Here is a 14,466-nt window from a genome sequence, read left to right on the forward strand (position 1 = left end):
TGTGCCTCTGTATCTGTCCATTACATGCTGAAGCCCACCTACTGTGGAGCCTAGACCTTTCTCCCACTATGCAGGACTGCCGTATCTAGGATAGCCTTTGTCTTTGCATGCTCTATGGTGAGTCTTAGTTTGTGAACTCCAGACCTCTCCACGAAATGGCAGGGCACTCAAACCTAGGTGTGCTATACACACCTGTCAATTGTATGCTGAAACTGAGCCTACTGTGGGACCAGGGCCTCTCCATGAAAGACCTATGAAATCCAGGCATTTAAGCATACTGTTTAGATTAATTCCTAATCGTATAACCTACTAACCAAAAAGCTCAAACTCTCTGCATACTTAACTAACTCCGAAAACTCACACAACCACCTCTCGCACCGCAAGCACTTCACCGCAACAACACATAACCCGCACCAACTGACATTGATCCGATACTCGCACCAAAACTCTGCACACTGTGTATACCGAGCTGAAGCTGCCAGCAGTACACTACCCCTCTCACTATACTACTCCCTCTTCGCCTTACTAACTCATCCCGCCTTCTCGTTTGCAGATCCGCCAGAGCGCCTGGGGACCAACTCTGTTGGTGACGGTGTGCGGTACAAATACCTTTAACATTTAACTTGATTAAACAGTTAAAAGTCTAAGTCAGAGAAATGCACAAAAAGCACCACTCAGTCAGGAGGTTAAAAATCAAAAAGATCCACGATTCTAGCAAAAGAGCTTGGGGGGGGGGGGGGCCCATCTAAGGTTAAAGGGAGTTAACACAGAAACTGAAAATTCTCCCTAACGTTGTCAGGAGATTGCTTTTGTCAGGTTCACTGTGTGTGGTACTAGTGAAGATTGTGCAGTTTCTTGCTCTAGCATGGATAAAGTAATTGCCCTAAATCATTTTCCTTGGTAATCCACAGGTGATATTTTCTTGGTTCGCGGAGGAATGCGTGCAGTAGAGTTTAAGGTGGTAGAGACTGATCCAAGCCCATATTGCATAGTGGCCCCAGACACCGTGATCCATTGCGAAGGGGAGCCAATCAAACGTGAGGTAAGATCAGATGTAGCCAAGAGACTGTAAGTTAAACGTTTTGAGAACTGAAACCATAAAGGCAGTTTATTTGCATCTAATTTCCCGCTATGAGGGCACTAAAACCATTAACCAGGTTGTGGGACAAAGAACGTCAAACCGCTCTTAAAGGTAGGTAAAGTGGCAGAGCAATCAGCCTGCCACCTCTTTCTTCGAATTAAGCCTGGCAAAAGTACAATTGGTCGACGCACCTATCCACAGAAAATACACAACATTGATGCACTGAAAAATATATTGCTTTATTATGTTACACTTCTGATCAATTATTTCAGCAAATCACACACATGGTATAAAAATATGCAGTATAATATACAAACATTAGTCATGAAGCACTATAGCCCGTATTCTTGAATCTATGTTCACTCTCTAAAGATAGGCACACAATATTCAGTAACAGTGTTGGGTAGAATTGATGCAGTCACACTCTGAGAATACACAACACTTATCTACTTGGTATTAGGTAATCCACCTATTGGTATATGTCGTTACTACACAGGTTGGTAGTGTGACTTGACTGAGCAGCCCGGCCCATCTCAAGAAGGGTAAATGTGAGCTTTAGAGCTGTACAAATGAAATTCGTAAATGCAAGTAGCAAAGTAACACTTACACTTCAACGTTTCAGTTGTAAATATTTATTTAACAACAATTTTTAAGTAAGCATTCTTTTAAAAGGCAATTTGTTGGGGGAGGTGGGGGCGTGGCTTGGAGTCATGGCGGTCGGAGCGGCTCTGTAAGATTTCCCGGCTGATGCCATGTGCCATTCAATGATGCACCGGTGAGACTGAGTTTCTGACATTGGTTTGCCACGAATCGTGAAGCTGAACCCCTACGGCAGCCCCCGGTCATCTCTGGACCTTTGAGACGACCGTTTCAGGCACTTTGTGGGACTCGAGTGGTGAAGCAGCGGGGGAGGCCGCAGAGGACAAGATGGCGGACCCCTGATGCAACAGTAACTCGGGGGCCCGCGGAGCGCCAACGGACAATCAGTGCCCGCCTGGGCATTCCATCGCCGACCTCCCCTGCGCCCCACAGTAGCACCCCGGCAATGATACACGGAGCTGAGCGCAGCTGCCCGGAACGTGGGATGGAGACCCGGGCTGGCGGAGACCGGGCGAAGCAAATGGTCACCAGGTGAGTGAAGGGTTAACCGCCAGTGGTGACCGCAGCAGCGGAGCGGCCAGTCGGAGTGTGGAGCCTGCAGCTCCCCCTCCTTCCACTGGGGAGGTCAGCGCCTGGTTGGGGCGGAGGCGGCATCCCTGAAGCCTGGGAGGTGGAGCAGCAGCGTTCCGCTCCCACCCTCCCCGTCCGAGCCAACAACGCAGGCAGCAACAAAGCACAAATGCCAGCAGAGGCTGCCTAGAGGCCTGCCGTAGACTGAACACCCGTGAGGCCCCCTCCCTCCACCCCACCGTGTGAGGAGAAAGTGCACAGCCGGAACAGAGGTGTCATCCCGAGAGCCCGAGAGCTAGTGTCCTGCAAAAGTCAGTCTGGGGGAGTAGCCCCACAAAGTCCAGGCCTGATGCGTAGAGGAGTTGGAGCCCGGCAGGAGCAGAGGCGGATTCCCGGGGGCCTGAATTGAGACCGCCGCCCACCGCTCTCGCCTCCCTCCTCCTGGGCCAGCAGAACAAGCAGCAGCATGGCCAGACAGCTGCAAAGGCCATCCGGGGGATATAAGCCCCACAAAATCTGTTCCTCCCTGGGAGCACACACAGCTAGCGCCCGGATCCAGGAGCTGGAGGCAGAGGCTCCACCCAGCACCGGCGAAGCGGAGTCCCGGGGGAGCCGAGGAGCACAGTCTGGAGGTGGGTACAGTTGCCCAGCAGGCGGATCAACTATAGGCAGCCCCACCCCATGTAGCGCCAGACGGGGTTGCACAAGTTACTGTTCCCGGACGGTGGGGAGGGAAACAACAACGAAGATGGTCCCTCCTAACAGGAGGAACGGAAAGACTCCCACCAGGCCCAGTCATGTTTCGAGGCGTCGCCGGAGGATCAGAGGCCACCCCCACACAAAAGCAAACGGCCCAGCAAAGGCGCCTCAGTCATGAAGCCGAAAAGCGCCCCCTAAAGGTCCGGACGTCACCAGCAGGCCCCATCACAGAGCGAAACCCATGCAAGTAACAAAGAACGACACACATATTCAGTCCTCCCCTTCTAGCAGAAAAGGACAGCAGGCCTATTTCTTAGAAGGTAGCGTTGGCCCAGCCGGAGCCCCCCCTTCCCCCTTGGTTGAAGGCTGGTCCAGAGAATCAAGTTTTTTTTTTTATTTTTTTTTTTTTGGGGGGGGGGGGGGAGAGGGAGGGATAGCTGAAGGGGGTCTCATATCAGTAACAAGGGTGGGGGGAAGGTCTGCCACAATGACAACTACCCACACGAAGTGACGGAAAAGGGAGGAAGGCGGCAATTAGGGTCAACAACCCTATCCTCAGAAATGGGGCCACCTACTTCAAACCTAACCATGATCACATGGAACGTCCAGGGCCTGAACTCCCCTAGAAAAGGAAGTCTGTGGAACATCGCTTTGCCCAGCTGGAGGCTTAGCCCAGCTGGAGGTACAAACCTAGTATGTCTTCAAGAAACCCATCTCCTGGCTGCAGACTAGCAGTGAATCAGGTACCACAGATTCCCCAAGAGGTACTTCGCATCCTGTGGTAAGAAAAAGAGGGGTAGCAGTTCTGCTTGGCCAAGCGGTGGCGCTCTCCAAGATCATGGTCATACAGGACCCCAAAGGTAGATACCTGAAGATCAAGGGACTGTTGGTCGCACTTCTGATCACCATCGTGGCGTGGCCATCTACCACTCGAATGAGGCCCAGGAGCGCTTCTTGCGCAGGGTGCTCCCTGTGATAACCACCTTTGTCGAAGGGAAATTACTGATCGGGGGGGTCTTTAACCTCATCCTGGACCCCACTATTGATAAGACCCTGCCGCCCAACGGATCAGACTTTTCAAAAGCACTGGAACTGGCTGAATTCCTGAGACGGGGACGATCGACGCATGGAGACTGGCAAGGGACTACACCTTTTTCTCACGCGTCCACAGGGGTCTATCAAGGATAGACCTCCTCCTGTTCTCGAACGTCCTGTTCCCTTGCATCACATACATCCACATAGGACTGAGGGTCATCTCGGGTCATGCCCCAGTGGTGGCACGAATACAAACTGAAGGTTTACCGGGTCCGCCACAAAGGGCCTGGAAGCTGCAAGACTACCTCCTGGCAGACACAGCAGACAGCCAGCAGCTTTCGAAGGCCTTGACAGACTATTTCACAGAAAATGGGGGTAAAGGTGCCACAGAGGCGATGGTATGGGACGCCATGAAGCCTGTCATCAGGGGGTGGCCATGAACTGCTCGGCAGCACACAAACTAAGACATCAGCTGAGACTAGAGTAACTTGAAAGGGCAGTGGCAGAGAAAGAAGCAACCCACATGGAGCAACAGTCGACCAAGTCATGGAGTGAGCTCCACAAAGCAAAAGTAGTCCTCGAAATGCACCTGGCGGATCGGACGGCTCGAGCCCTAACATTCACGAAGAAATATTATCATCTGAACAGCAATAAGGCCAACCGTCTGCTTGTGCGTAACCTGAAGAAACTGCACATCAGGGATACCATCAGTCCTTCGGGACCGAGAGGGGATACCCCGCTGTCTGGACTCCGAAAAGTTAGCCATCATGACCGAGCACCATAGGGAGGTGATGTCTGTGAAACCCACAGGGGTCGATCTAATTACTGAGTTCCTGCAAACAGTCCCGAAGCTGCCCCGCCACCTAATGATGGACGCCCTGGAAGATCCCATCTCCTCGGAGGAGGTGGTTGATGGGATTAAATCTATGAAAAACACAGCACCAGGCCCGGACGGATTCCCTGCACCATTCTACAAGAAGTACAGCCACATCCTGGCCCCTCAACTGGCCTCTCTGTTTAACACCTTCTTGGAAACTGGCTTGGTCACCCCCCTCCATGGAGGAATCTCACTGTCCTGATCCCAAAACCCGGGACAAATCCGGAACTCTGCTCATCGTACCGCCCTACTGAATGTAGACGCTAAGATCTTCTCGAAGCTCCTGGCACGCAGACTCGCTACACTCCTCCCAGACCTCATACACCTGGACCAGACGGGTTTCATCCCAGGCCGCAACACCCAGGACAATATTAGATGGACCCTAAACATCATTTAAACGGCCAATAAAACTGGAGAGGTACTGGCAGTGGTGTCGCTCGACGCACACAAGGCCTTTGACAGGCTGGACTGGGGCTTTATGGGAGAAACACTCAAACACTATGGGGTGGGACCAAAGTTTCAGAAATGGATGATGGCAAATTATCAGCAGCCCACCACAACCCTCAGAATCAACGGGCTGAGGTCCCTCAAAATAGCGATCACTAGAGGAACCGGCCAGGGATGCCCCTTGTCGCCCCTCATTTTTGCAGTGTCCATGAAGCCGTTCGCCGTAGGGATCCGCCAGAGCCCCACCATCCAGGGACTAAAGCACAAGCAGGAGACGTATAAAGCAGCTCTGTACGCGGACGATGTGTTACTGACACTGACCCACCCAAGCTACTCTCTTGCGGCGCTAGAGGAGGAGTTGGAGAGCTTCAAAGCTGCTTCCAGGGTTCACAATCAACCGCAATAAGTCAGTGGCTTTGGGCATTAACATGTCCAAATCAAAGACAAACTTACTACCGGCCGGCCTCCCAATCCCGTTGGCCAAAGCACATCTGAGCTACTTGGGCTTTCGACTTCCCAAGTTGGCTGAACACACGTACAAGCTGAACTTCCCGTCCCTATTCAAGGACCTGCAAGCGGACATGTCCCACTGGCAAAAACAAGAGATATCCTGGATGGGGAGGATCGCAGCACTAAAAATCAACTTGATCCCCAGACTGCTCCATCATTGACAAGCTCTCCTAGTATCGATCCCCAAAAAGGCCAAGCAGAAACTCCAAGCAAGTATGTTGAAATTGATATGGGAGGGCAAGAAACCTCGAGTAGCCAGGAAGATTATGCTAAGGAGCCCCGGCTCTGGCAGAGGTTGAGACATACTGCCTGGCTGCCCAGCTCTCGGCAGCATTCACTTGGCAAGCGACGAACAATAAACCCAGTTGGGTGAAGTTGGAGGATTGGAGCCGCTATCCATTGGATTCCCTGCCACACATCACAGGGGCTAGGATCCTGCCGAAAACCGTCCCTCTCGTCGACCAGGAACACAGTGAGCAGCTGGAGGCAGGCGGCTAGGAAATGGAACTGTAAGTGCTCAGCGGGCCCTCTTTCCCCGATCTGGGATAACCCGGACTTCACCCCTGGGGTGGGGCAGGGTGTCTTCGTCAGATGGAAAGCAGGAGGCTTGAGGCGGGTCGCAGACATTTTCAACGTGGACACCTTGCTTACCTTTGAGGACTGCAAAAGGAAATTCCAGGTCCCGGAAGTCGAGAGATTCCGATACACCCATCTGCATCACTGGCTATCGCATGACCCAATTAAAACACGAGGAGACACAGCACTGGAACAAACGCTAACAACCAACCCGCCCAGAGGGAAGATCTCATCCCTATACAAGTTACTAGCCAGGGTAACCCCAGACTCGAAGTAACCCTACATGGGAAGGTGGGAGCGAGACATTGGCAAAGAACTAGACCTGGCTAGTTGGAGTCACATCTGGGCGAGAACCCATAAAACCTCGAAGTGTGTCACGAACAAAGACTGGGCCATCAAAGTTTGCTACAGGTGGTACATCACACCGGAAACCCTGCACAATTGTGACCCCGCCATTCCTCCACAATGCTGGCGAGGCTGCAGGGACACCGGCACGCTGTTCCACCTGCTATGGTCCTGCTCAAAGAAGTCCTGGAACAGAGCTGCCTCATCACAGGCCTGACGATACCGTGGGATCCAGGAATCTTCCTACTGGGTGACACAGGGGAGGACCAATTTCCAATGTCTGGCAACCTGGCGGGCCTCTGCACGCACCTACTCCAAAATCTCCATTGCCAGGCTGTGGAAACTCCCGGAGGGACCGGCAATCCCTGTGTGGTGGGTGAAATGTTGCGCCATTGCAGCCGCAGAGAAAATCACGGCCCTCCGCTTCGGAAACAGAAATGTTCTACAACATCTGGTCCCCATTCCTAGACTACGTGGAGAAATTCCCTGGAGTGGCAAGACAACCACCGTCCCTCCGCTGGCTGCTGAAAACGGACTAGTCCCCCATTCCCCCCCACCCCCCAAGCAAAACCCCTCCCAGTCTCCCCCCCCCGGATACCCCCTAATGTTTTCTATAAATGCCAATAAAGAGTTTTGGAGAAAAAGGCAATTTGTTGTAACAATGTAAAAAATACGTTTACAGAATCAAAAAAGTTAGTGGATAATCTTTGGATTTGCTTCTTAAATAAACAATCCCTACACCCTGAGGTGACTTCAATCACAAGGAGAGCAAGGTTGTAGAAAGGAAATGTTAGGCAGGGAAAAAGGTTACAGTTTCTCAGTATATGTGCGGACAATTAATCTTCCAATGGAATCTAGATAAGCCTTTCCCAGCAGTAACCGTATACAACAAGCTAACGCCCAAGAGAATTCTCAGAAATGTGTGAATTCCCTTCGGCCTTAGAGACCCTCCTTCCCCCCCACCCCGCATCACTTTTGTTCGATTTTAGGCCTTTTCATTTTTATCCTGGAGATGGTGACCTTTTTCCCACTCATGTATTTTTCATTGATTTGAACACTGTTTCTTTTGGTTTTGGAGCCTGACAAACTCCATATGCATCTTTTTATTGTCGCACTGCACCTTCAGTGCAGTGACACAGGGAAGTCTTCCAGATTTCCCAAAGGTTTAAATACCTTCTCTTGGTTAAACTACTGTTTCCAAGAGCAGTGAAATGAAAAGGACTTTACTTTCATTTGTAACTTTCTAAACCCAGCACACACTATCTTACAAGAGGGTGCTGGAGGGGTTACTTAGTATCCCCTTTGTCTAGTTTCTCATGTAACATTTTTGTTATCCTTTCTACAATTAATGGCTGGTGGTAGTGGTTTACTTTTTATTACCATTGTGTGTTGCTACCGCAGGCTGCAATTGCAGTGCCCATTTTGTCAAAATGGCCCTGATCTTCTTCTTTTTTCGCCATTTCTTGTTGGAAAGGTCCTTCTTGAGATTTACTATGCGCACCAAACCAGGTTTGGTCCCTTTGTTCGCCTTGTCTTTGGCAGGGGTTCACCAATGACGCATATCTGGCAGGGCAGTAAGTGAGGGAGGTGCCCGAAACTCCCTGTGCTTCGTCTCCTTGGTTACAGGAATTCACCCAAAGGTCATTGGCTGGCTGTCCTTGGAGGTCAGCCATCCTGTTGTGAGTGACAGCTAGACTGCAAATAAATGGGAGAAGCCTTCATAAAAGGCAAGGTCTTTTGCTTGGAATGCAGAGTAGACCACTGGACGAAGGAATCCGAAGAAGAACTTGGAAGAGACGCTTGCTTCAACTCCTAGATCGTTGGTTTGCACTGTGAAGCCCTGCTGCATTGTTGAAGCTCTGAATCCGCCTCGACTAGAGCAGCCCTGCAAAGGACAACCTCTCCCCTTGGGTTGGTGGGATTTATTGACCCCAAGAGGAACTCATCTGGAAATCCTCTCGCTGCTGCAGGAACCGATTGTCAGGGAGAGGAACACCAGAATTGTGTGTGCCGTCTTTAAGTCGGACCCGAGCTCCAGGAAGATCCTCTGGACTCCCAGGAAGCAGGACTGACCGAGCTTGAGCCACCACAACAGAGTGCTGACACCCATTTGCGAGGAAAGTGTACAAGGTATCCGAGAACCGCAGTGGTGCTATTCTCGAAGCTGAAACCACGAAGTGCTGCTGATCTGAAGTTTGCCCATTTCTGTCACGGACCTTCAAAAACCGCAGTTTCGGGAGTCCCCAGACGTCCTCCCTCTTGTCCCCACGACTGAGGGCCAGGAACAGCATCTGCCATAATACAACTGGAACAGTAGCCAGCTGGAACCAATTTCTTCAGACCTAAGGTATTGTAAAATTAGGGGTTCTTACCTCCTTGTTTTGTAGCCTTGCTAGCACTCCGTGAGACTTGCCTTGGTTGCTCTTGCAGAGTTGATTGCAGCTTTGCCACTCACAAGCCCCACAGCCTGTGGCCCAATAGTGATTTAATATTTGCTACAAAGACTTGTAAAACATTATGCAAGACTTTTTACTTGGCTTGAAGAAGCCCATCAGCTCCCCTAGAGTTTGCTCAATTGACGTTGGTTGTCCTGGCTCCCTGAAGACTCTTCTAACCTCTGACTTTGTGCTTCAACTACCCCTCAATAATATTCACACATTCTAGAACTTGTGTAGCTGAGAAAGGGTTAATTTACTTTGCATTGAGGGGGATCAAAAGTACTTAACCTGCTTAAGAATATTGAACCATTGTTTTATTCCCTAAAATTTTTCCTTTTGACACCAAACTCAGTATTGCTCTAAACGTACCAGTTATATATTTAATGTCCACACTGTCGTAGTTATTTAAGTCACCTCAGGGTGTAGGAAGTGTCTATGTGCCATCCCAAATGGGTATCTACTGATTTATTGAAACTGAGGGTGTGTATTTTTTAAGTATATTTTGCTCACTTCTAAAGAAGGCTTATTCAACTGACTGTTAAATTAATAAATAATTGTTTAATCAAGAAACCTTGAGTGTAAGTGTTTTTTGAATACATGTTACTGTGAAACTGAGTTGCAACCCTACAGCTCACATTAACCCCTCTTGGGATAAGCCTGGCTGTTCACTCTACCAACTTGTGTAGTGCATGCTTATACCAAAGGTTGGGTTAACTATTGCCAAGAGGGCATGGCCGGTGCAGTCTCCCCCAGATTACTACATACAATCTTGCCTCGCATCAACTTACAGGGATATCCCTAATTATAAAGGTGCCCCTAAACACGCTCACACCAGAATAAAGGCGCCCCTCTAGGGAAGTAAGGCGAAGAGTCTATCTTGCAAGGATAACACATTTACTCTTTACAGAAATGAGGATAGGAGCAAATAAATCTTCTGCCTGAACAGTTTTTTCTGTCCCTCAACCGTTGCTTTCTTAACTAGAGCCATGCATGAGCTTTTATACTCGTAACTTGCTGTAGTGGCATCTCTGGATATGTGCATGGCTTTATCCCAACTCGTCCAGGCTCCAGTCTTCCTTTCTTCATGGTGCAAGATTTCTTGCTAGCCTAAGCAAAAATACACTGTAGCTTCATTTTTCTACCTATGAATATTTAATGTACAGAAACATTTTCCAGTCCTTCTCTCCATACCACACTCCTTCTACCCATATTTTTATCTGGTCCTGTAATTTCTTTTAAACCTAATTCTATTTCTGATGTTTGTTAATCTGCTTAGAATCACATGCTGTGCATATGGTCCAACATCCAGTGGTAACTGCAGAGTATTGCATCTTGTCCTCCGAGAATCGAAAGGGGACGTCGACATGGGCGTGCCTGTAACACTATCCCTAAGTGATGTGGAGTGTACCTAAAATCCCTCATGCGTCGAGGTCCCTCAGATTGTTTTTTTCCGCCCAGTATACTGGTCGCCTTGATGCAGAGCTCGTTAAAGACTGCTTATTGCCCATCGACCTTTGGTTGAATAATTAGATAAGGAATCCTCATCACCCTACCCGAACCTTGTTTCGACGGCTGTTGCAGACCTTCGCCGGAAACCTTCAGGAACTCGACAGACGGTGATCCAGTCGGCGTTGCCGACCACGTGGCCGGGCCTTCCGTCGGCCTATACAGTAGGGAGAGTGGGGTCGGGGTGGGCATTTCTATACAAATTGAGAATGCCTTTCCCTTTCCTTCCTCTTTCCCTTTCGGTCTTTGTCACTCTAAACCTCATCAGCTATGGAGAGAACTCCATTTAGGTTTTGCCCTAATTGTAGGAGCAAATTCCCTTGGAAAGACGGGCACAGACGGTGTAACCGGTGCTTACCGCTCGATCACAAAAAGGAAGGATGCGTGTCTTGTAAGCTCCTTCGTCCTAAAACATTAAAGGAGCGTAGAGTCAACCGGTGGGCGGCCTACGATATGTCGAAGGCTGAATTTTCTCCCGCTGCCACAGCCACCCACTATGACGGCGAGAGTGACTAACATACCTCCAAACCGGAGGTTGTTGACATTTTCGACAGAACGCTCGCGTTCTGCATAGTCTGTACCCGGCCCGATAGGCACGGCTTAGGCACCGCTCTGGGGAAGTCACACCCCGACGAAGACTAACATGTACATAGCACACCACCCCAAGTCAATCTTCAGCCAAGTCGAAGAAGACTTCAGCGCCAACGGGTACACCGGAAACCCTGGTGTCACCCGCTGGCCGTTGGGTTCGGCAGCCCTCCCCGCAGCCGCAATTGCACCTAGCGACCGGGCAATTGAAAACAGAGGGCTCTACCCCAAATAGGTTCTGCCGCAACGCAAGACGGCGTCCGGCGACGACAGGATTCCGATTTCACCGAAAAAAGGCGGTTACAGACAAGGCCTGAGCAGTGCCAAAAAAGATTACAGTTGAGGACAAGGCCCCGGCAACGCCGAATAAGGCGGCCGTTGAGGACAAGGCCCCAACACCGGCGAAAAAGACCCCCCTCGCAGGCTGAAGCTACACACCTCCCCACCGCAGAGGACTTCACCGGCAGCTTAGCCAGGATTGTCGCCGCTGATTCTCAGAAGGGCAGAGCAGGGAAACGCTGAGGCCCACGGAAGGGCCCACAGATCCATCGAGGTCCAAGGAAGGCCCAAGGGGGGAGGGTACCGGAACCCACCCAGATGTCTAAGGAGAAGCACAGAGACGTCTCACCTCTGTCGGTGCCCCAAGAGTTGTTCTCCGAAAGCGAAGGACTATTCTTGACAATGAGACAAATCTCGACGGATGAACAAGATAGACATTTTTCCACCTCCTAGACCATTCTAAACCCTCTATTTGGACTAGAGAAACTACATGGAAAGGCCAGACAGGTTTGTTCCCATTCAGAACAACCCACACCAAGGAGGCCAAGGGATGAGAGCCCTATGGACACCAAAGCTAAGTTTCCAAGACTTTTTGACCCCTCTTTAGAAGAGGATATTTACAGCTATGATTTCAAGAGTACAACATTGTCAATATTACAAAGAGAATTGCCATAGCTTTTCGGTGCTGCACTGCCCATGTGGGCGGGACAAAGACTGATATGCAAATGGATATTTCCCATCTGTGAAAGGTACAGTGAGCAAAAAGCAGATGGCTGCGAACTCTCAAAGTGGTTAATAAACACTGAACAGGTTATCGTGCCGTGTTCTTTAGGGAGAGAGGTGCTTGCTACCTTTTTTGTATAATTTTACTCTAGACTAGAGCATGCAGGCTAGAATACCAAAGAGGGACACAGTAAGCTCTGGATTTGATTCATGACTTCAACCCCAGGTCCCCAGCGTCCGCTCCGGCGGAATCAGACCGACCAAGCAAAATAGGATTGATAGGTTAGGATTTACACAAAATAAAAATGACTTAAGTAATGGCGCTTAGCAAAATAAATCGAAACAGGATTGCAATAAGGATTCTGTCAATGTTACAAGTTATTAAGGTAAGGATAGGATGGTTTAGAGATTGGGATAGGACCAGGCAAGGTATGCTCTGGTTTTCTATGATTCCTATTAATACTTACAGTCCACTTTAATTTAGGGTTCTGGTCATCACACGGATCGGGTCTAACCAAGGACAGCTGGGCAAATCTGGTCACCGGACTGGCTCTTCTGGTTACTGGATACTACAGATCAGCAGGATGGCGAGTTTGGAGCATGCATGCATTTAGTAGCAGTAAGCCAGGCTGGATCAGGATACTTCCCTTTATCAGGATAAAATTCCCTTTGGGATTTTTAGAATTTGAGGCCTAGCTGAGAATGGGTTCAGCAATGCATTGGCCTTGGCTTTGCAATGGGAATCTGGATCAACCAGGATGAAGCAATCGGTAACATGATGCCATGCGGGAAGAAAATCAGGAATCGGTGTGTCCCCTGTGTTGTCGGGTGCCACTATTTATCCTGCCAGATGACATCACTACACTATATGGTAGGGGCAGGCTTTACTACCCACACCCATAGTTTCCGCCTTGCACACAGCTGATTGGACCACAGAAAATGGGTGTCCTGTTTATGGGATGATTTGTACAATGTCTGGAAACCTCCTCTAGCTACTGGAACCAAAATCTAATTTTGCCATAAATACATATTTATGGAGTTATAACCTGAGAAAATCAGATACACAGGTTACATATTTTGTGTCCTATTTCAATCCAAACCCCAAGTGTCTGTGACCTGGTTTTGCCTTTCTGCTACATTTTGGCAATTTTAACCATGAAATATTTGGCCTAAAAGTCCCCACTTTTGTACACAGATGCGCATTTACCCTGGGATGTGTACAAAATGTTATGTTTGCAACATAAATACTTTCCCCGTAATCGGTCAATTTATACAACCTCTGTTCCTTATGCAGTAATGAGTTCTATCAAGTTTTCAAAGAAATGGCATAAAATTAGATTTAGAACTTCCAACTGTTCATATTTTTCCTCATTCTTGCTGTAAAGTTAAATGTCTTTAAAAGTTCAGGTACAAAATGACCTTTAAAACCAAATGTCACTGGATCAGTTTTTTTCCTTTCTTTCAACTGCTGTCAATTTGTCAATTCCTTTGAAGCAGGATGAGGGGGCCTCTCTTTATTGAAGATTGTATTGCCCCTCACACTTGACAGGTGAGAGTCTCAGCCTGCTAGTGTCCCAGCCTGGAGCAAAGACAAATGTCTGAGCTGGGGAAGTCCCTTGTCCTGGTGCATTCAAAGTCTTCCAAGCTAGCAATTAGCGCTTGCCTGTGCCAGAAGTTGGAGGTGTCACCCTTTATCAGGGCTAGCAACTGGCAGAGCACGTTTTTTATATAGTTTTCCAACTTACATTTTACATCTTGACTTAAACCTATGGAGGCAAAACAGTTTATAAATGCACTTTTACCAGCAACAAATCTTTTACATTTCTAAATAAGCAGGCCTTTACACAACAATGTAATTTTAAATAGCAGATTTTCTCTCTTTAGTCAGAAAAAGCACATTTTACTACTTCTTTAAATTTGGTTTTCATCTCCAACAAATGCACACTTTCTGCAGCTATAGTTCTTTTCTTGAGTTGTTTTGCAGCATGGATACATTTCACAGGCATCTATTTAGAGTTTTTCTCTGAACAGCTGATTCTTGATACTTTTGCAAAGAAAATAGACTTGTTTCAGTGTAAAATGAAAACGAAGCCCCTGGTTGATTCTTCAGATACCTTTTACAGGAGCTGGCATACAAATGAGGCCCGGTTCCTCTGAGACACAATGTATGATCCTGGGCATTGCAGGGCCTT

General features: G+C 48.8%; 1 protein-coding gene across 1 annotated transcript in view; it reads left to right on the forward strand.

Annotated features, from left to right (window-relative positions):
* Positions 1 to 14,466, forward strand: part of VCP (valosin containing protein) — a 274,541-nt gene that overhangs the window by 60,246 nt on the left and 199,829 nt on the right. Inside the window, exon 5 of the mRNA XM_069626812.1 lies at positions 912 to 1,042. Coding sequence (XP_069482913.1) covers positions 912 to 1,042 — 131 coding nt within the window. The remainder of the gene's footprint in view (positions 1 to 911; positions 1,043 to 14,466) is intronic.

This window comes from Ambystoma mexicanum, chromosome 6p, assembly GCF_040938575.1.
Source record: "Ambystoma mexicanum isolate Mex_15411 chromosome 6p, UKY_AmexF1_1, whole genome shotgun sequence".
In the NCBI taxonomy this organism is placed as follows: domain Eukaryota; kingdom Metazoa; phylum Chordata; class Amphibia; order Caudata; family Ambystomatidae; genus Ambystoma; species Ambystoma mexicanum.